Source organism: Panicum virgatum, chromosome 3N (genome assembly GCF_016808335.1).
Source record: "Panicum virgatum strain AP13 chromosome 3N, P.virgatum_v5, whole genome shotgun sequence".
NCBI lineage: Eukaryota > Viridiplantae > Streptophyta > Magnoliopsida > Poales > Poaceae > Panicum > Panicum virgatum.
Window position 1 is genome coordinate 13,012,021 of NC_053147.1, and position 17,829 is coordinate 13,029,849.

The 17,829-nt window shown below is 45.5% G+C and overlaps 3 protein-coding genes across 4 annotated transcripts; 2 read left to right on the plus strand and 1 right to left on the minus strand.

The window, feature by feature from the left end:
• Window positions 1-471: 471 nt before the first annotated feature.
• On the plus strand, window positions 472-2,412 carry LOC120667562. Its single transcript, XM_039947615.1, has 3 exons — window positions 472-764; window positions 1,537-1,799; window positions 1,909-2,412. The coding sequence occupies exons 1-3, from the start codon at window positions 472-474 to the stop codon at window positions 2,034-2,036; spliced, it is 684 nt and encodes a 227-aa protein (XP_039803549.1). The 3' UTR covers window positions 2,037-2,412.
• A 1,404-nt stretch (window positions 2,413-3,816) lies between these two features.
• On the plus strand, window positions 3,817-5,672 carry LOC120664390 (reticulon-like protein B12). Its single transcript, XM_039943593.1, has 3 exons — window positions 3,817-4,441; window positions 4,532-4,936; window positions 5,055-5,672. Exons 1-3 carry the CDS (start codon window positions 4,390-4,392, stop codon window positions 5,231-5,233), a joined length of 636 nt encoding a protein of 211 aa, XP_039799527.1. The 5' UTR covers window positions 3,817-4,389; the 3' UTR covers window positions 5,234-5,672.
• A 38-nt stretch (window positions 5,673-5,710) lies between these two features.
• LOC120664389 (protein argonaute 4B-like) lies at window positions 5,711-13,088 on the minus strand. Of its 2 annotated transcripts, none has more exons than XM_039943591.1 (23): window positions 12,847-13,082; window positions 10,837-11,107; window positions 10,524-10,729; window positions 10,203-10,433; window positions 9,952-10,088; window positions 9,745-9,842; window positions 9,547-9,644; window positions 9,143-9,296; window positions 8,937-9,053; window positions 8,721-8,828; window positions 8,557-8,619; window positions 8,355-8,468; window positions 8,047-8,212; window positions 7,853-7,965; window positions 7,628-7,762; window positions 7,376-7,503; window positions 7,215-7,280; window positions 7,000-7,063; window positions 6,792-6,903; window positions 6,636-6,709; window positions 6,429-6,523; window positions 6,297-6,328; window positions 5,711-6,215 (listed from the first exon to the last, which is right to left on the minus strand). In XM_039943591.1, exons 2-23 carry the CDS (start codon window positions 11,080-11,082, stop codon window positions 6,040-6,042), a joined length of 2,733 nt encoding a protein of 910 aa, XP_039799525.1. In that variant the 5' UTR covers window positions 11,083-11,107; window positions 12,847-13,082; the 3' UTR covers window positions 5,711-6,039. The 2 variants fall into 2 exon arrangements, with proteins under 2 accessions (XP_039799525.1, XP_039799526.1); XM_039943592.1 differs by having other exon boundaries at window positions 5,757-6,215; window positions 10,203-10,427; window positions 12,847-13,088.
• Window positions 13,089-17,829: the final 4,741 nt, after the last annotated feature.

Here is a 17,829-nt window from a genome sequence, read left to right on the forward strand (position 1 = left end):
CTTGTGTTTTCCCACTTTTACAGATGTGGGTGCCTGCAGATGACAATTCACCAAAACTCGTGGAAATGGTTAGTTGTAAGCCCTATATCTATGTTTGGTGATTATTTCCGGTAAAAAACTGCAAGAGTTGATGGTCGAAAACGACACTTAAGGACTGTCAACAGCCGCCCCCCACGCACATTCGCGCGCCCCTATCGCACAGCCATAAGATCCGGCCGGAGCCACACCGGTCTGGGGGCCCAGCCTCCGCCACCGAGAAGACGCCCGCCGCCAACTAGGGAGCACAGAAGGGGGAACCACCCCCTGCCGCGCCCGCTTGGTCGCCGCCGACACCGCGGCCCAGGGCATCTGCGGGAGACGCCGCGAGCGAGCCGCGGCAAGCACTGCCTCCTCGACGACCCGCCCCACCCAGGCCGCAGCCAAGCCGACCCTAGGTCGCGGCCGGAGCAGGAGCCTGAGCTACGACCCGCCATGCCAAGGTCGCCGCCCAAGCCCCGTCACGCCGAGGCCCAGAGAGGGCAGATCCGGTGGGCGCCGGCGCAGATCTGGCCGCACACCACGCCGATGCCGCCAGATCCACCGCGGAATGCAGCCTCCGACGAAGGAGCACTGGGGGAGCCGGGCGGCCGCATCCGCCCCGAGCCGCCGGTGAAAAGGGGGAGGGCCCCGCCACCGCCTTCACTGCGGGCCGCGCGAGCTTCCGGCGGCCCGCTCGGGCAGCAACGCGGCGGGAGGTGGCGGCGGGAGTGGTTGCGGCGGCTAGGGTTAGAGGCTCGCTCGGTCGCCCGCACGGGTGGCGATGCGAGTGGCTCTGACTACCCTATCTCCGGAGGTGGTTTTGTAATTAGAGTTTATTAAATACCTCTAATTAGTAGTCAAAGCTGCGGAAAATTTCACCAACTTTTTCACGTCCAAACTAAACACGGCCTATAACAGCGAAAGGATCAGTGGGCCGTCACCCGTCAGAGTTGACTGCTGCTAAGGCCCAAAGCAGCGAGCCACAACCAGCAACCAAGGACGGAATCAAGGGTAGAGAGACTCTAATAATTGGGCTCATGTTCTCGCTAAAAGTGTTTGTAAGTTGCCTCTTGTTTAGATGCAAAATTCAAAATTCCAAAACTATCACATTGAATGAGAATCTTATATGCATAGAGTAGTAAATCTAGATGAAATAAAAAATGAATTGCATAGTTTGCTTGTAAATTGCGAGACAAATCTAATGAGCCTAATTAGACTATAATTAGACACTAAATTGCTACCGTAATTGCTACATTACACTTGCTCTAATGATAGATTAATTAGACTCATTAGATTCATCTCGAAGTTTACAGACAAGTTCTACAATTAGTTTTGTGATTAGTCTATGTTTAGTACTTCAAATGTTAAAAGATTTCTTTTTAAAAAATTTACAGTATGTATCTAAACGAGACCTTGGTACAGAGGCGATATGTGTGACTTCTTGGTTGCCTAGAAATAACATGTACTACCTCAAAACATTGTGAATAATAAAGAGCCTACCGTCCTCTAAAAAAAAAGGCGGAATCGATTCGCGCGCGCGCGCCCTCCCTCCCGCCAATTCCACTTCTTCGCGTGGGAAACACACGCCACCGGCCCCACCTCGCGCCGGTCCATAGATGGACATGGAGATGGTCAGATGCAGATGGGGAATAAGGAAGCGGGCAAGGGCATGGAAGCGGTCTGGGGTCGCCGGCGAACTGCCCCTCCGCCGGAGGATGACGACGGCGAGGTCGAGAGGTCCAGAGCCACCAAGGCCAAGAACGACCCCCTCTCCGTCTACGGTAACCAGCCACCGTCCTTCCTTTCTTTTTCCTGCCTACCAAGAACCAAGATTCGCGCTGCGCTGCATCAAAGACGGATGGAAAATTGAACGGTTCCTCGTTTTCGCAGAGGCCACGCTGCTGAAGCTGCGACATGGCTCGGTACAAGCTTTCACAGCCGCCCTGCCGGATGGGGATGGCACAAACGGAGGCGGCGATGATGGAGCTGCTAGTGCTCAGGGCAAGCAAACAAACTGAGGGAAGGAAGGGCAGCCAGGGGAAACGACCGCATCTGATGGTCAAGATGCGGTGCTGTATTGTGTTTTGGTTTTCAGGCGTATTTGTATTCATTGTGTTACGGTAAAAAATACAAATAAGATTATTTGTTGTTATGGTCTATATCACTGGCTCCCTGCTGAACAAGGGGGGTCTGGCTGTGGGCGCACCATAACTGTCAGATATAGCACTGAAATTTCCAACTTGGTTGGCTCAACGATCTGAGAACTAGAGGTTGCTTGTTTTTGTTCAGTTTGACTGTCTGAAAAGACTCGAGATGTAGTAAACCTCACTGTATAAGTATAACTGGCACAATTATAATGCTTTCGTATTAATCAAATAAAGATCTTGAACTGTATGTATGTTTTGCTTGCGAGTTGACCAAGTTGTAGTCATGCTGCCTATTCTCTGTCCACTGTACACTTCTATAGGTGAACAGAGTGCTAACTAAGAAGATCATGGTTGAAGATGTTAAGAAATTTAGTTAACAGCAGTGATACCCATCTTGGGTGCATCTTTCTTTAGTTCCAATTCTTCATGGTCATGTGTCCAACTGTTTCAGTCGTTTGATATCTCAGCTGAATTATTTTTCAGTTCATGCTTTTCACACCCACATGGAACTGATATATAATCCAGAGAATATGAAAATAAAGGAAGCTTTGTCCCAGCTTGAACAGAAGGTGGTGTTGTTCTTAATACTTTTTTTTGAGCAATTAGTGGTGTTGTTCTTAATCCTTTTTTTAGCAATTAGTGGCAGGCGCTCTGCCGTTTCATTCATAGAAGAAGTTTGACATTTACAAGTGCAGCATGTTGCTGGACAGAAGGGGAAAAAAATCTTAAAACTGTACATATGGGCCCTGTTTGGTTCTTGTAGCACGGTAGCACGCACAATTCCCGAAAAAAGAATCTTCAATGCATGGAGTACTAAACGAAGTTTATTTGCAAAATCTTTTCACGGATGGATGTAACTTTTCGAGACGAATCTAACGACGGTAATTAATCGATGATTGGCTACAGTAATGCTACAGTAACCAACCTCTAATCGTGCGGTCAAAGGCCTCATTAGGTTCGTCTCGCGAAATAGCGCAGAGCTGTGGAGTTAGTTTTACAAATTGACTTTATTTAGTACCCCTAATTATTAGTCAAAGTTTTTGTACTACTTGTGCTAGAGCAAACCAAACAGGGCCATGATTCCAATTCCACCCCAGCTACTGATGATTCTCTCATCTCATCCAACTGAGGAGGGTGCCACGTCCAAGTGGGGATTCTCCTCTCTGCATTCCTGGGTGATCTGACGGTTAGATTTCTACATCAGCAAAACCTCCATGCCGACACCACAGAATTAGTGTAGGGATGTCAAGCATGGCGTCAGTGCATTGACTGATACATACTCGTACGTGTGCTGGACGAACGAACCACATCTTACTCAGGCATCCAAGGCGGAAAAAAAAACTCTTTGGAAACAGAAATAGAGCAAGCCGGTCTTGTATCTCGACAGAGGAGTTGCCAATTTGAGTCCAAGACACACGCTTCCCAAACCTCTTAACGAAATCACTACTGCTACGGGGTGCTAGGAGCTCAACGTGCATTCAGCCTGTCAGCAAGCCTGACCTTCCTCTCCTCATACCTAAAGCTTGTTTCCTCTTTTTTTTCATTTCTTCAAAGAAAGATTTCAAGATCAAGCAACCAGCACCCTCACTGGAAGCTGGTGGTCAGGACATAAATGAGCTAGAAGAAAAACGGAAGCTTCTTCAGGACTAAATAAATAAGCATACATCCAAGCATGCTACAAAAACCATTTTTTTATTTATATTTGACAAAAAGAAGAACGTGGTTACACCGTTACAGCCTTACAGGTGCGGGAAAGATACGTGCTGCGAGCAAGGAGGAGGAATTCAAGCAGAAAACACCTTTTTGAACCCCGGGAGTAGATGGGAATTTCAAATATGGGTAGGGCAAGAGAAGAGTTGGAGGAAAAGCAGGAACGGGGAAAGGGAAGGGTGGATGATTGATGAGGCCGGTGCCTCTGCCGTGCCTGCTGGTGGAGAGGCGTGTGGGACCCACGCCACGTTGGTTCCAGCTCATCATTCGCGCACGTCTCTTCTTGTTCGTCTCCGTTGCTGGCTGTCAGGACTCAGGACTCAGGCAGGGGCAGCAACAGCCAGCCAACAAAGGCTACTGGAATTTTTTGGTTGGGAAAATCTCGGAGGAGGAGCTCATGGCATGGATCGTCCGTCCTGCTGTCTGATTCGATTCCGCTAGCTGTTCCGCGCTCTCCAAGCCTCCAGCTCCATTCGATTCGACTCGATTCCCCTTCCCTGCCTCGTCCTCGTCCATGGATGATCGGATCACCACCGGCGGCGGGACATGCGACGTCGGAGAATTTGGTACCGTACCTACCTCCTCCCTCCCCCTCTTGCTCTCGCAATGGACGAGTATGAACTCGGGATTGAATCCGGGGTTGCATCGGATTGCAGCGTGGGACGTGGTGCTCTGGCGCCGGGGCCGCGCCGACGTCAGCGCCTGCCTGCTGGCGGCCACCGCCGCCTCCTGGCTGCTCTTCTACGGCCCGGGCCGCGGCTACACCGCGCTCTCCCTCGCCTCCGACGTGCTCCTGCTCCTCCTCACCGTGCTCTTCCTCTGGGGCAAGGCCGCGCGCCTCCTCAACAGGCCGGCGCCCCCCGTCCCGGCGATGCGCGTCTCGCAGCGGGCCGTGGACGAGGCGGCGGCCCTGCTGCGCGCCGCCCTCGACGCCGTCTGCTCCGGCTTCCATGACATCGCCACGGGCGGGGACTCGCTCCTCTTCTGCCGGGTCTTCCTCTGCCTGTGGGCCCTCTCCATCGTCGGCAGCCTCACCGATTTCCCCACCTTCTGCTACGCGAGTGAGCTGTTCTGTCCTTTCCTCGTCTGAATTTTTTTGCTCGCATCATCTGTTCATCTGGCTGTTCCAATTCACCATCAACTCTTACTCAAAAAGAATTCACCATGCCTCTGGTGCAGGCATCGTAGCTGCTCTGACGCTCCCGGCATTGTACCAGAAATACCAAGATTGTGTGGACACATACATGAGGTTTGCCTACATGAACCTGCGCATGTACGAGATGGTGTACGAGAGGTTCTCCATGAAATGCTTCATCAGGGTCAGGGATTGCGTCACGGAGGTCCTCAAGGATCCATGACCAGCCTTCCACCGGCTACCGCCATTGCATCGCTTGCTTCCACAGGGATTGGATTTGGTTTCTCCTCTATAGTTTTCTTTGATTGAACATAGCATAGCCCTGTTAGCACAGGAGTGGGAAATATAGAAAGAAATGAGTAGTTCTGATTGGTTCTGATGATTATTTGTTTGCTTACCCCGAGTGGTGTGCTGGTTGCTTTGAGCTTCAGCTGTTGTTCAGCTAGGAGCAGTCTAGCGTGATGCGTGCAAATGGCTGCAGGCTGCAGCTGGTCCAGTTTGGTGCTCAGCACAGCCACGATCGCATGTAGTTTTGTGTGCGCGCCTGTTGTTCCCAGGCTGCTTTCATGTAGCTGTTGAGTTTGTACACAAAGACAAACTCACTGTAAACATTTGCTTATATCTCCATGAATGAATTGAACTGAAATGAATTTGATAGTTTACTGTCAGCATTGCAAACAGCACATGTAAACCTCTGAAATTGAAATAAAACACCCGCTGCAGGATCTGCAACACATGACACGATATGGTCCACAAGGGAGATTAGCTTAAACCATAGAGCTGGCTTTGGTCACACAGCAACATGATAACATGATCCATTCACATCTGGACGGACAATCGCACCCCGCTGCTGGGGCGCAACAAAATGACTGGTTCGACAGGCCGCCAGATTCAGCAGATAAGTCAGTTCAACGAGCCTTCAGGTTCCAAGTTGGTCAGGCTAGGTATATATACACACATACTCCGCTAACCGAAACCGACAAAGACTTCTACAGTTTGCACGCTTCACTATCGAGAGCAAGGAGTGCATCAGCAGAAGAACATCGAGCTCCTAACTTTCTCATGCAGACATGGCAACTCTGGCACGGGTGCACTGCCCACCGAGGTGTGCCCTCCCTGGCTGGAGGAGGTATCTGACATCTCCTCAAACTTCAGGAACGTGCCTACCTGCGCTGCGGCAAGATGGGCATAGCATATTGGGGCAACTGCAAACAAACATACCCTGTCATTAGCTGTGCTGGAAACCTTGCTTCAGCAAAAAACCAAACAAGGATTGTGTGACCTACCAACTGAGATGGCGGTTGTGCTCCTTTGATACCTGAAAGATAGGCCACAGCAACACTATAAGCAAGGGGCTATAGCCAGCAAGCAGTAACAGTGAAATACAGCTACCGCAGCAAGTAGTTTCCTCTACTTACACATAAGAGAGCGAATGAACAAACTCCTGCATTTCATCAGCAGAGAAGCCTATCTCATCATGGAGAACATGATAATGTGTCGGCCTTGATGTTCCCTGATACATACAAGCATATACCGATAGTTAGCACCTAGACAATCTAGGATTCAGAGATAACTTGCAACATTTAGCTCTGCACGATTTCATTAGAGAATCAGAGTCAACTTACAATCATCCCAGCATGTGCACACATGTAGAAGTCAAAGTTCCTAGGATGGCAGACTTTGCTGTCCACTACAGTACCTGCAGAATGACACATGTATTTGTTGCACATGTCTCAGGACACTGCCAACTCACATGTAGTAGCATACTTCGTGATTGTTACCTGGAGGAACATTCTCTGGAGATCCAGTCTGGAAAAACTTGGTATTATGGTTCTTCTGAGCTACAATCACAGTGAACTTGGGTGACCACTTCTCATCGAGAAACTTGCATGCCTGCATTGTTTAAAAGATGTGCAACCTAGTGGTGAGTCCAAGAGTTGGCGGCAATATAAGCAAATGTGCAAGGACAAATCAGAAAAAATGGATTACCTCAATGATCTGATCAAGTTCGATGTTTATGACCTGGGTAAATTGGCTTTCACTAACTCCATCCCTAAAACCAGCAAATAGTTACACCTCAGTTGTTAACAAAGTATCAACAATCCATTCCCATAAAAAATGCACCCTACTTTTCACAAGTTCTAGAAGAGTTTTCTCAACAGCATTTAATGATATGTGCAAATAGTAATTCCAGAATTTCAAACCTGAAAATAATAACATGGTCAGGTTTTCGCTTTCCAGAGCTAGTGTAGAAGTCGATCAGTGATTCCCTGGAAGTCACAAATATGAAGAGGAACATAGTATTCAAAAGGCATCATGTGAAACATACATATTACATACATCCACATACTAAGATATCTCTTACCGAATGAGGCCATCATCTTCAGTTCCCCGCGGCTTAAACAAGGAGGACATCATTTCTTGCCTGGCAGATTGGGTGTGAACTGACGCTCTATATTTAGAGATATGAGGCCATTGACGAGAGCTGACCACCTAAACAAAGTCGAAAAGTTATGGCTACAACTGATTAACATAGAACTATTTCTTTAAGTCACAAAATCAATTAGACCCCATGGGAGCAGGCAGAACTGTACAATTCAAAGAATATCTTTCTTACCGCAGCAATCGAAGGTTTATCTTGTCCTGGATGACCATGCGAGACATCCATACCCAAGATGATGGTGGGTACGTCTGACACATGAGGTATTGCACGAGATGCTTCAATTTGCAGCAGCGAGTTCATCCCGCCAAGCTGGTTGTGAATAGGGGAAAGAGAATGGTATAAGCATAAATTAGTGAATAACACAGTGCAAGAGAAGACATTATGCAAAAAAAAAAAAACCTTTGCATTAATCTTCATCAGCAAATTAAGCAGGTATGGATCATTGACTCTTGTTGGTGCTAGACATTGTGTGACAATACCAAATTCAGCAAGGCACTTTCTCTTCCAAGGACCTGGTTGAAATAAAGTTTAATTCTTGCAAAGGTACAAAATTTATATGGAAGGATAACAAAGGCAGCCAAATATAAACCAACCATAGACTTCACAATTTTTCCGCTCAGGAAGAAGGCACAACAGGAACCTTGGAGCTCCAGGAAGTTTTGATTTTATCTGCTCAAACATATCATCCACTCTTCTTGACACAGGAGCACGCCTAATAGAGAGGCTCTCTTCAAACACATCAAAAGGTTCGTCCATTTGCTGCAAAAAAAAAGAGAGTGAGCAACAGAAATTGTGATCATTCCTAACATATCATCCACTCTTCTTGACACAGGGGCACGCCTCATAGAGGGGCTCTCTTCAAACAGTGCAGTGTGGAAAATGCTTGAAAGCAAAAACATACAATTCCCTTTGCAGATGCATTTCTCATCAGGTCAAGAATAAGTCTCCGAATATCACAACGTGCTGAGAAATTAACAACCGCCCACTTATCCACAGAGCATGTTTGAATTAGCTTCTGAAAAGGGCACATGATTTGGCAGACATCAGAAAGATCCTTCATAATCAAGAAGTACTAGAGAGGATACAAGAAGAAGCAAGCTGACCCTATTGGTGAAATTCCACTTTCCATTTCGTGGGATGATATCTTCACTGTTGCCAGCTTTCAGCTACATGATATTAGATTTGATTAGATGAATTTAGCTAGTTCAATGATACAGGAACAATGATTTGAACGAGAAAACACCTAAAGCTCAGAATTGTCACAAACCTTCGGGGCTTGCAGGACCCTTCCTTCAATTTGGGTAAACTTTGGAGCAACTGAAATACCACACGCCCTCAGCATGGGGTCGGAATCGTAGTTACTACGTTGCAGCGCCTAGCATTTGGGGTACTCATAAAGTGTCAATTAAAATTAATAGTCATAAAAATCACCCATGCAGTTATAAATGTATGGGGCATGAAAAAATCAAGGTAAACAACTCACATCGTTAAGGATTTTCATCCTTTCATCAGGCTTCTGTCTAGACTTCTCGACTAGGGAGGACCTTTGTAGCGTAGACAAAGCTTTTGTGTATCTTTGTAAAGGAAGAAAGCTGCACAGCTAGTAACACAGCACAAAAACATGGCATGCACCGTATTTTTAACAAACAAGGAGATTTAAGGATGTACACTAGCTAAACAGAAACAAACCTCAATGGGATAATATGTTGGTCGCTTTGGTCTCCCAGCATTTATACAGGGAAGATCACCAGAATACTGCAGTTTAATTCCTTTCTTCATATAGTAGTCATAAACGGTTACTTCAACAGTATCATTACTGCCATCCCTCAGCTTCAGTGGAAACCTAGTTGCATATGCCCATGACAAATAAATTAACAAATGATAGTAATATTCACTGAGCAAACATGAATCGCAAAAGATGCTGAAAGCACAAGAATAACTCAATCAGTAAGCCAGGCATTGATCCGAATTGAATTAATAATAGCAACATTTGCTGAACAAAAAATGTTTTGAAACAAGTTTAGGGTACTTTTTTTTCAAATACCAAGTAAAGCACTGAGAAAAACAAAGATGGTAAGAAAACATATTCTCACGTCTGTTCCTTGCAATTCTGCTCACTAAGACCAACAATCTTGGATTCTATATTCGCATGAATTGTTTTAATCCTCAAGTTCCTGAGAGCACGCTTGGCCTATATTGAGTATGCATGCATCCAAAATAGAGTTATCAAATAGATATTTCAACGCATTAGTGTGATCGTTCAAGAGGTTCCATACAAAAACGCAGCTTACCTTTTGCCAGTCAATTTTGCTAGGATCATCAACTTTCTGGTTATCAAGAAGAAAATCACAAACAGGACCTGGCTTCACAATCATTGTTGTTGAAACATCTGCGAATTTCAAAAAAAAAAAGGAAAAAGCTAGCATGAGCATGAAAGATCAAATGTAAGATTACATAACAATCTGGTTACATGGTACGGGTGCTGGACGAATACATACCAATGTTCAGGGAAAGTCCACTCTGTGTGCCACGAAAGCTTGAATGAAATCCACGACAGCCCACAACACCACCACCCAAATCAACAAAGTTTGCAGGGTTGTTATGGAAAAATGACTGCCTGACTATAAGACAGCCCCTGCAAATAGTGAGAAAAATTGATCACAGTAATTATATATGGCATATAAAATCCTGTCAATAGAGGATACTTAAATCTAGTTATAATCATTTATGAAGATAAATAGTTACGTACTGTTTTGCAGAATGCTGCCTCAGTATGATATCAAGAACACGGAGAGCCTCCAGGGAGTTCTCTGATTCTTCACCTCTAATGGCTTGACCAATAGCGCTCATAGGAATTTGTGCTGCATATGTTAATTCAACTTTGAAAGTCTTTGGCTGGTATGATCTCCTCACTCTCTTCCTGTCACCACCTCCAGGACTGTCATTTCCTTCAGGACTCCCATTGGCAGCAGTTCTACAACCGCAAACAATTTCAAAAATATATGGCAATACAAATTACAATTCTGTGTAGGCAAAAACAGCAAGAAAGCAGATCAGGAATGAAACTAACTTTCCAGTAGACGTGTCCTCCAAAACTACAGTGAACTCATTGTTTTTTTGTGGAAGAGCACCAACTGTAAACAGGCTCTTTTCTCCATCATATGCAAAGTCCTTGTTAGAAAGCTCAGAGTGATATGTCTGCTGCAGTTTATCAATCACCTTTCTGCCTACCGCTTTCCCATCAACGGGTTGATCATCCTCATACTTCAACTTCACCTATTCATATCGAACATGACAATCAGATCAGTCAAGGATATATATATATATATAGAAGGGTATGTGACAATATATATTGAATAGGTGAGTTTTGTTGTCAGACATACATCATAGTGAAAGAAAAACTCTTCAGTATTCTTCACCGAGACTTTAAAGTGATTTGAATAGAGCTGGATTGCTTGCCCTTTTCGTCCTACACCAGGCCTGGCCATTGGTAGTTTCTTAGGCTTTGCTGGTTTGTTTGGTGGTGATTCACCTTCACCCAAAACATCATCAGCTTTAATCGGCACCACATTTGGTGGCACCGGAGGGGGGGGTGGCAACTCATCACTCTCACCATCATGAGAGCCCATTTTAAGATAAAACAAGCAGCAACCTCTGCAGGAAATAAGGACAACAGTGGATCCATGTTAGGGAAGGTAACAAGCACTTGAGAGAATCTGGTACCAATGCAACAGAAGCATATAATCACACAAAGTTGAATCTATCCATCACTTAGCATCAACTCCACATTTTTGTTAACATCTCTATCAGGCAAAATTCAGATAAAATGCAAAGACTATGTAATGAATTGAAAGACCCGAATAGCTATGACTCTGTCCAACTTCTGAACTCATTTCCCACTTCATCAGCACTAGTCGTATTCCTCAGTCCTGTTTCACAATGCCTCGTTTCCTTTACTCGTGGCAAATGACCTCCTGGGGTAGAAAGGACACATTTGGGACACGAAATAAATCTCTACTGGAATCTCTTGTACAATCCATCAGATGAGCCATTAACCTTTTCTACCCGTACGCCTTTGGTGGCAGCATTGAACTGTGGAGAACACACGGACTGCGCGTACTGTTGACTTACAGAATCACAATGGGTGTGTTTAGATCCACGAAAAGGTGGATGAAAAAAATCACATCGTACACTGTAGCACACTGTAGTACTTTTCGTTTGTTTGTGGTAAACATTATCCTAACATGACCTAACTAGGCTCAAAAGATTCATCTCGCGACGTACATCAAAACTATGCAATTAGTTTTTTTATTTACCTACATTTAGTACTCCATGCATGGGTCATTTGTTATATTTAATGTTTCGATGTGATTTTGATGTGATGGAAAGTTTGGAAAGTTGGGAGGAGTTTGGGGTATCTAAACACACCCAATATGGGCTGTGTTTAGATCCCTGGAAAAGGTTGGAGAAAAAGTCGCATCGGACATTGTAGGACACTGTAGCACTTTTCGTTTGTTTGTGGTAAATATTGTCCAAACATGACCTAACTAGGCTCAAAAGATTCGTCTCGCAACGTACATCAAAACTATGCAATTAGTTTTTTTATTTACCTACATTTAGTACTACATGCATGGGTCATTTGCTATATTTAATGTTTCGATGTGATTTTGATGTGATGGAAAGTTTGGATTTTGGGGGGATTTTTGGGGGATCTAAACACACCCATGGATGAAAAGACAAAATAAAATGCTCCCGCCCACAGCTAGTATTTTTTTTCCCCTGAAACAAGGTTTCAGATAAGAGAGAAAAGATGGAAGCTTATAGCTGAATAGAACATTTTTTTCCAAAAATAAAAGAAAACGAAAGAAATGCCCCCCTTTTTTAAATGTTCTGGGAGAAACTCCTAAGCAGTAACTCATCGCGTTAACCGGCTAGCCTTAACGAAGAGTAACACTCCTTTTTATATTTGCATTAAAAAGGAAAAAAGAAGACGAATCTCCGGTGTGATTGAACCGCAACGAAAAGACCCTAGCCCTTTGAAATTATATTTCAAGAAAAACAAATCTGCGAATGCCAGGAACTCGTCATGTGGCTAAGAGCACGAGAAATGTCCCGTGTGATTGAACCGCAAATAAAACATCCTAGCCCTTTGAAATTAAATGTCAAGAAAAACAGATCTGCGAATGCCAGGAGCTCGTCATGAAACCCTAGGATGGCAGAAGATGCATGGAAATGGATGGGTTTTTTCGGAGGGGGCTAGGGTTACACATACATCAGCATTGTGGCCATGAGAGTCGATTCGATTCCCATGGACAAGACTTCAATCGAGTGAACCAAGCAGCGGGGAAGGAAAGAAACAAGAAAGATTCATGGCGCATTTCACCTTCACTTACCCCAAACAAGGAAGAAGCAGGCCTCGGGACCTCCGAAGTCGTCCTCCTCTCTCACCCACGAGTGAAGTGGAGTGGAGTGGTGGAGGAGCGTAGTGGTGGTCTCACTTGAAGTCCTCCCAGTCGCCGACGACGCCCCCGGCTCCTGCAGGCTGCTGCAGTGCTGCCCTGCCGCTGCTTAACGAGGCAGGCAGGCAGGCGCTCCTCGATAGGCGCGGCAGCTCCTCCACGGCTCCACCTTCCCTCCTCGGTGTCTCCTCCAGGTTTTTTTTGGTTAGTTGGATCCATGCCACTACAATTTCTTGAAGTTGGATTTCATGTTGAAATCCATGCCATTGAGTGGCATGATTTTCAACGTGAAACCCAAATTCACGGAGTTGTGGTGGCATGAATCGAATTTTCCCTTTTTTTCCCAACTGGACACCCCAAACCGGAGCACTCCGGTTCCGGTTTACCGGACCGGTTTGACCGGTTACCGGTAGAAACCGGTCAAATTCAAATTTGAATTCAAAAAACTCAGTTCAATCGGTTCGGACCGGTATACCGACCGGTTAGACCGGTTTACCGGCCGGTTTGACCGGTTTGAATTCAAATCCAAATTTAAAATCGCATGTGTAACCGGTTTGGACCGGTATACCGGCCGGTTAGACCGGTTTATCGGCCGGTTTGATCGGTTTACAGGCCGGTTTGATCGGTTTACCAAGTGGGCCTTAATGGGCCGTCTTATTTTTTTCCTTTTCTTTTTTGTTTTAACTTTAAATGCCCTAAAAGTATGTTAAACGAACGAATTTTTGAGAAATTTTGACACCATTAGATTCGTCGCGCACCTTGAAGTATTTTTAGGAATTTTTTGAGAATTTTTCATTTTTTCGAATTCAAATTTGAATTTTGAATTTGGACCGATTTGGTACCGGACCAAACCGGAACCGGACTGGACCGGTTGGACCGGACCGGACCGGTTTGACCGGACCGGTTCCCACCGGTTAGGTGAACCCTGGTCTCCTCCGCCTTCGGGATCCTCTCTTCTTTGGCGCGACACCTGGACAATTGGACGGCTGGATGCGCTCGGGCGTGGCTGGGCCGGGCCGGGCCTGACCGTCTCGGGGCACGTGAGTGCAAGGCGGACCCAAAAGTGGTCGAGTTTGCTGATGGGCCGCTTGGTCCGCCGCACCACGAACGGGCCACAACAACGGCGTGTTTTTTTTTTAATTTTTATATTATTTATTTTCATTTTTTCAAAAATATACGCTGATTTGTTTTTTTGCAAATTTGTCGCCGTGCCGCCCGTTCATCCGGCGGAAGGTTGTTACCGCCGGATGAACATGCGGTAAGTTAGATGGGCCGCGGGCCTACACACTTACCGTCAGATCATCCGGCGGTAACAACCCGGAAGGAGCTACCGCCGAGCTACAGCCGACTATAGCCGCGCTGTAGATGCACTGTAGCTGACTGTTAACATTTCGCCGTTTGAAACGGCGATAGGTCCTCTGCCATTTTTTTCTAATTATTTTTTTGGTTCCCTGTCCTCTAATTATTTTAATTACGCTTAGATATATTTCAAAAAGATAGTAGAGCAAGCAGAGCTTATGAAAATATTTTTTGTAAACTACTACAAATTAGATTTAACTCTAATAGAATGTGAAAATATATTTTCATGAGATATTTTTATGAGTTCCAATTGCGATTTCGATGTCCTGTCAGCTTGCATCGGATTCTTCTGCACCCCCACTCATTCACTGTGTGTGCATGTACTCGTACGTCATTGACAGTTGTGCTTTTTCATATTGCGTGAACCATGCCTATAGAGCAAATATCTCCATCTATAAATAGGGACATCACCCCATCTCATACGAAATCACTAAACATCCCCGCACTACCACCATGTCTTCCTCTGGTTCTACCTACATTCCGTGGAACAAGGTTAGAGAACATGTGCCTCAAGGAGTGCAGGTTCCAATGTGCTTCTACGGTTCGTTGTGCAAGTTGATGGAGTCCAAAATTTTGGGCGATGACTTCGGCAAAAGGTTCTTCATGTGTGACAACTACGAGTACGACCCCCCAAAGCGCTACGGCAAGGACAAATCAAATGTATCATCTCGCACTATCTATTTTGCGACTTCGGAGTACAGTAAGTTAAATCTAACTCGGCTTGCAAATAGAGTACACCACCTCTTTGTGATTTCATACAGTGGCTGGACATGGAGCAATCGACCGAAGCTTAGGGACACATTGAGCGCGAAGCAAGGTGGGCTGCGGAAAGGTGGCAGCGAATGCTGCAAAAGGAAAAAATGGAGGAGAAGCGCAAGAAAGATAAAGAAGAGATCTAGAAGAGGTTCGCGGATGTGAAACGTCGGCAGGCGGAGGAGCGTGAAGCAGATAGGGAGAGGAAGCGAGAGAGGGCCCGCCATGCGAAGGAGGCGGGCCTGAGGCTATAAGGAAGGGGAAGTATCCTCGGTGCACTCAGTAGATCACTTTCATTTAATATCCGAATTTCATATTCCCTAAGGCATGTTAGGTCTAGTTCAAACACGATGTTAGCGTGTTCCATGCACATGCCAGTGCAATTGTTTTTGTAATTTCAATGTCTAATTAATCTACATTTTGTACTTTCTACTATAAGTACACATTTCATAAAACATGACCTACAACTATATTTTTTGAAAGTATTGGTCTACAAGTAAAATTTTCAAACCGACGTGATGACAACTCCATGAGCGTATGTCAGCCACTACACACAATAGAAACAAATAAAACAATCACCCTTCATACATTGAACATAAACAAAGTAGTGGTCCACACAATTCAACGCACACAACATATGACATGGCATGTCAGGACCTGTTGCAAACTACGGTAACGAGGTCCAAGACTAAACTTAACATGCCTTAGATAATTCCAACAAACAACATTACATAGGCAGGCGGAAGAGGCTGCCGAAAATAAATACGCAACATATTGGCCGGGCAGCTACATTACTTATTCAGACGGAGCAGTACAACATCAATCATTCACGGCCAGTACCCTTATCATGTCCCGCCCTGTCTGCTTTCGCACGCTCGCAGTTGCGTACATCTTCATCCACCTTCTTTAACCACTCCATATATTGCTGATCACGATGAGTGATCCACGTGTCAATCCACTTTTGGAAATGACACCAATGAGTATGTGTGTCATCACCAACGTACTTTCGCAAACAAGAAACGATTCAAAATTATTAAAAATAACAAAACCACTTGACAAACATATTTAAAAATTAATCTATACATGTGATGTTGCACCTCTTTTCTGGACTTCCTCGATATTCTTGCATCACCAATACCTCTGGCCAAAAGTCTCGTAATCACGAAATATATTGGGAACACAACGCATCTGGCTATAGAATCGGGTGGCTCTACACCTTTCGGTCATACCTTGCAATCTGTAATACATCTATTAGGATCATTAGTAGAGGGTCCTAAATTAGCCTCCATTTCCCGACGGAAATCTACCCGGGAGAATGAGGAGCTCATAGCCGTTCGTTTGGGCTAACTAAAAATATGTGGAACCTGAATTGCAAGCCTGTGCTCTCGGCAACCACATGCTCGCCTTTTATACACGCAGGGCTGCCTGCATCATCCAAGCACTTTAAACACAGACACGACCTCTCACTACTCCACAGTCGTCCACACTTCTCCACTCGCAAGTTCCACAGCGCTCACTACTCGCAGTTCAAACACGGACACGACCTCTCACTGATCTTGACTTCTGCTCTCGCACGCTCCGCGCCGCTCACTCCTCCCACTTTAAACAACGACACGACCTCTCACTGCTCTTGACTTCAGCACTCGCATGCTCCACAGCGCTCACTGCTACCACTTTAAACACGGACACGACCTCTCACTACACCTGACTTCTGCCCTCGCACGCTCCACACCGCTCACTCCTCCCACTTTAAACAACAACACGATCTCTCACTGCTCATGACTTCAGCACTCGCATGCTCCACAGCGCTCACTGGTACCACTTTAAACACGGACACAACCTCTCACTGCTATACGCCAGCATAGTAAAAGTTATGTCCGTTCACTGCGGCACACTACTGCACTCGCACGCCAGGACAGACAAAGCAATCAATGAGCATCCTTTGAACGTGACCTTATGTCACTTCACTTCATAGTCGAATCCAATGCATGATTAAATGAGGCCGACGCAACTGTGCAGCGGGAAATGACAACTGTATGCATCCTATGTCGGCCACAACGTTGAACACATTCATATTCGAATCCAATGCAACCTTCACACATTAAACACAAATAAAGTACGGTTTTACATAATTCAACGCACACAACACATGAAATTGCATGTAACGACCTCTTGAACACAACGGTAACGAGGTCCTGGACTTAATCTAACATGCCATAGGTAATTCCAACAAACAATAAATACTAACACAACATCAAGCGAACACAATATCTAACTCCTAATGCTGCTCCCAATTAGCAAATTGTGTCGAACCGTCTCCATAGTATGCTCCCGTAGCAGGAGGTGGTGGCGGTGCTGGCGGATTGTTGTTGTGACACGGGCAGTTGCAATATGGAATAGTGCATGGATACTTCGGTGGGCTGGGACCTTTGTTCTCATCTTCCTCCTCTTCATTGGTACCGCTGCTTATATTCATTTCTAGATCGAAGATACGATTCTGCAGGTACTCAATGTATTCTTGATGTGGATGAATAGGAGCTGGATCCACCCACCTAACGAACCCACAACCATCCTCATCTGAAACATGTAACCTGGGATAAGTAATACGAACGAGATGCGACACATGTTACAAACGAAGATTAGTTAAAGTTACCCATGCTCGCGGGCATTTGAAGAAACGACGGCCTCCATCCTCTCCATCGGTCATCATCTGCACTACACAGTCCTCACCATGCATGCATTTTGGCCATTCCTCTTTGCGGTTATCGTATCCTCTCAGAGATTTTGTGGTAGTGAACTCACTTT

What these genes read in the sequence shown, in the direction of transcription:
- LOC120667562 (XM_039947615.1), top strand. Translation starts at nt 472, where the DNA reads ATGCCAAGGTCGCCGCCCAAGCCCCGTCACGCCGAGGCCCAGAGAGGG. An exon ending in GAGTGGTTGCGGCGGCTAGG is followed by an intron (nt 765 to 1,536) that starts GTTAGAGGCTCG and finishes CTAAAAAAAAAG; the next exon opens with GCGGAATCGATTCGCGCGCG. An exon ending in CGACCCCCTCTCCGTCTACG is followed by an intron (nt 1,800 to 1,908) that starts GTAACCAGCCAC and finishes TCGTTTTCGCAG; the next exon opens with AGGCCACGCTGCTGAAGCTG.
- LOC120664390 (XM_039943593.1), top strand. Translation starts at nt 4,390, where the DNA reads ATGGATGATCGGATCACCACCGGCGGCGGGACATGCGACGTCGGAGAA. An exon ending in ATGCGACGTCGGAGAATTTG is followed by an intron (nt 4,442 to 4,531) that starts GTACCGTACCTA and finishes ATCGGATTGCAG; the next exon opens with CGTGGGACGTGGTGCTCTGG. An exon ending in CCCCACCTTCTGCTACGCGA is followed by an intron (nt 4,937 to 5,054) that starts GTGAGCTGTTCT and finishes CCTCTGGTGCAG; the next exon opens with GCATCGTAGCTGCTCTGACG.
- LOC120664389 (XM_039943591.1), bottom strand. Translation starts at nt 11,082, where the DNA reads ATGGGCTCTCATGATGGTGAGAGTGATGAGTTGCCACCCCCCCCTCCG. An exon ending in AGTTTTTCTTTCACTATGAT is followed by an intron (nt 10,730 to 10,836) that starts GTATGTCTGACA and finishes CGATATGAATAG; the next exon opens with GTGAAGTTGAAGTATGAGGA. An exon ending in ATAAACCTTCGATTGCTGCG is followed by an intron (nt 7,504 to 7,627) that starts GTAAGAAAGATA and finishes GACTTTGTTTAG; the next exon opens with GTGGTCAGCTCTCGTCAATG.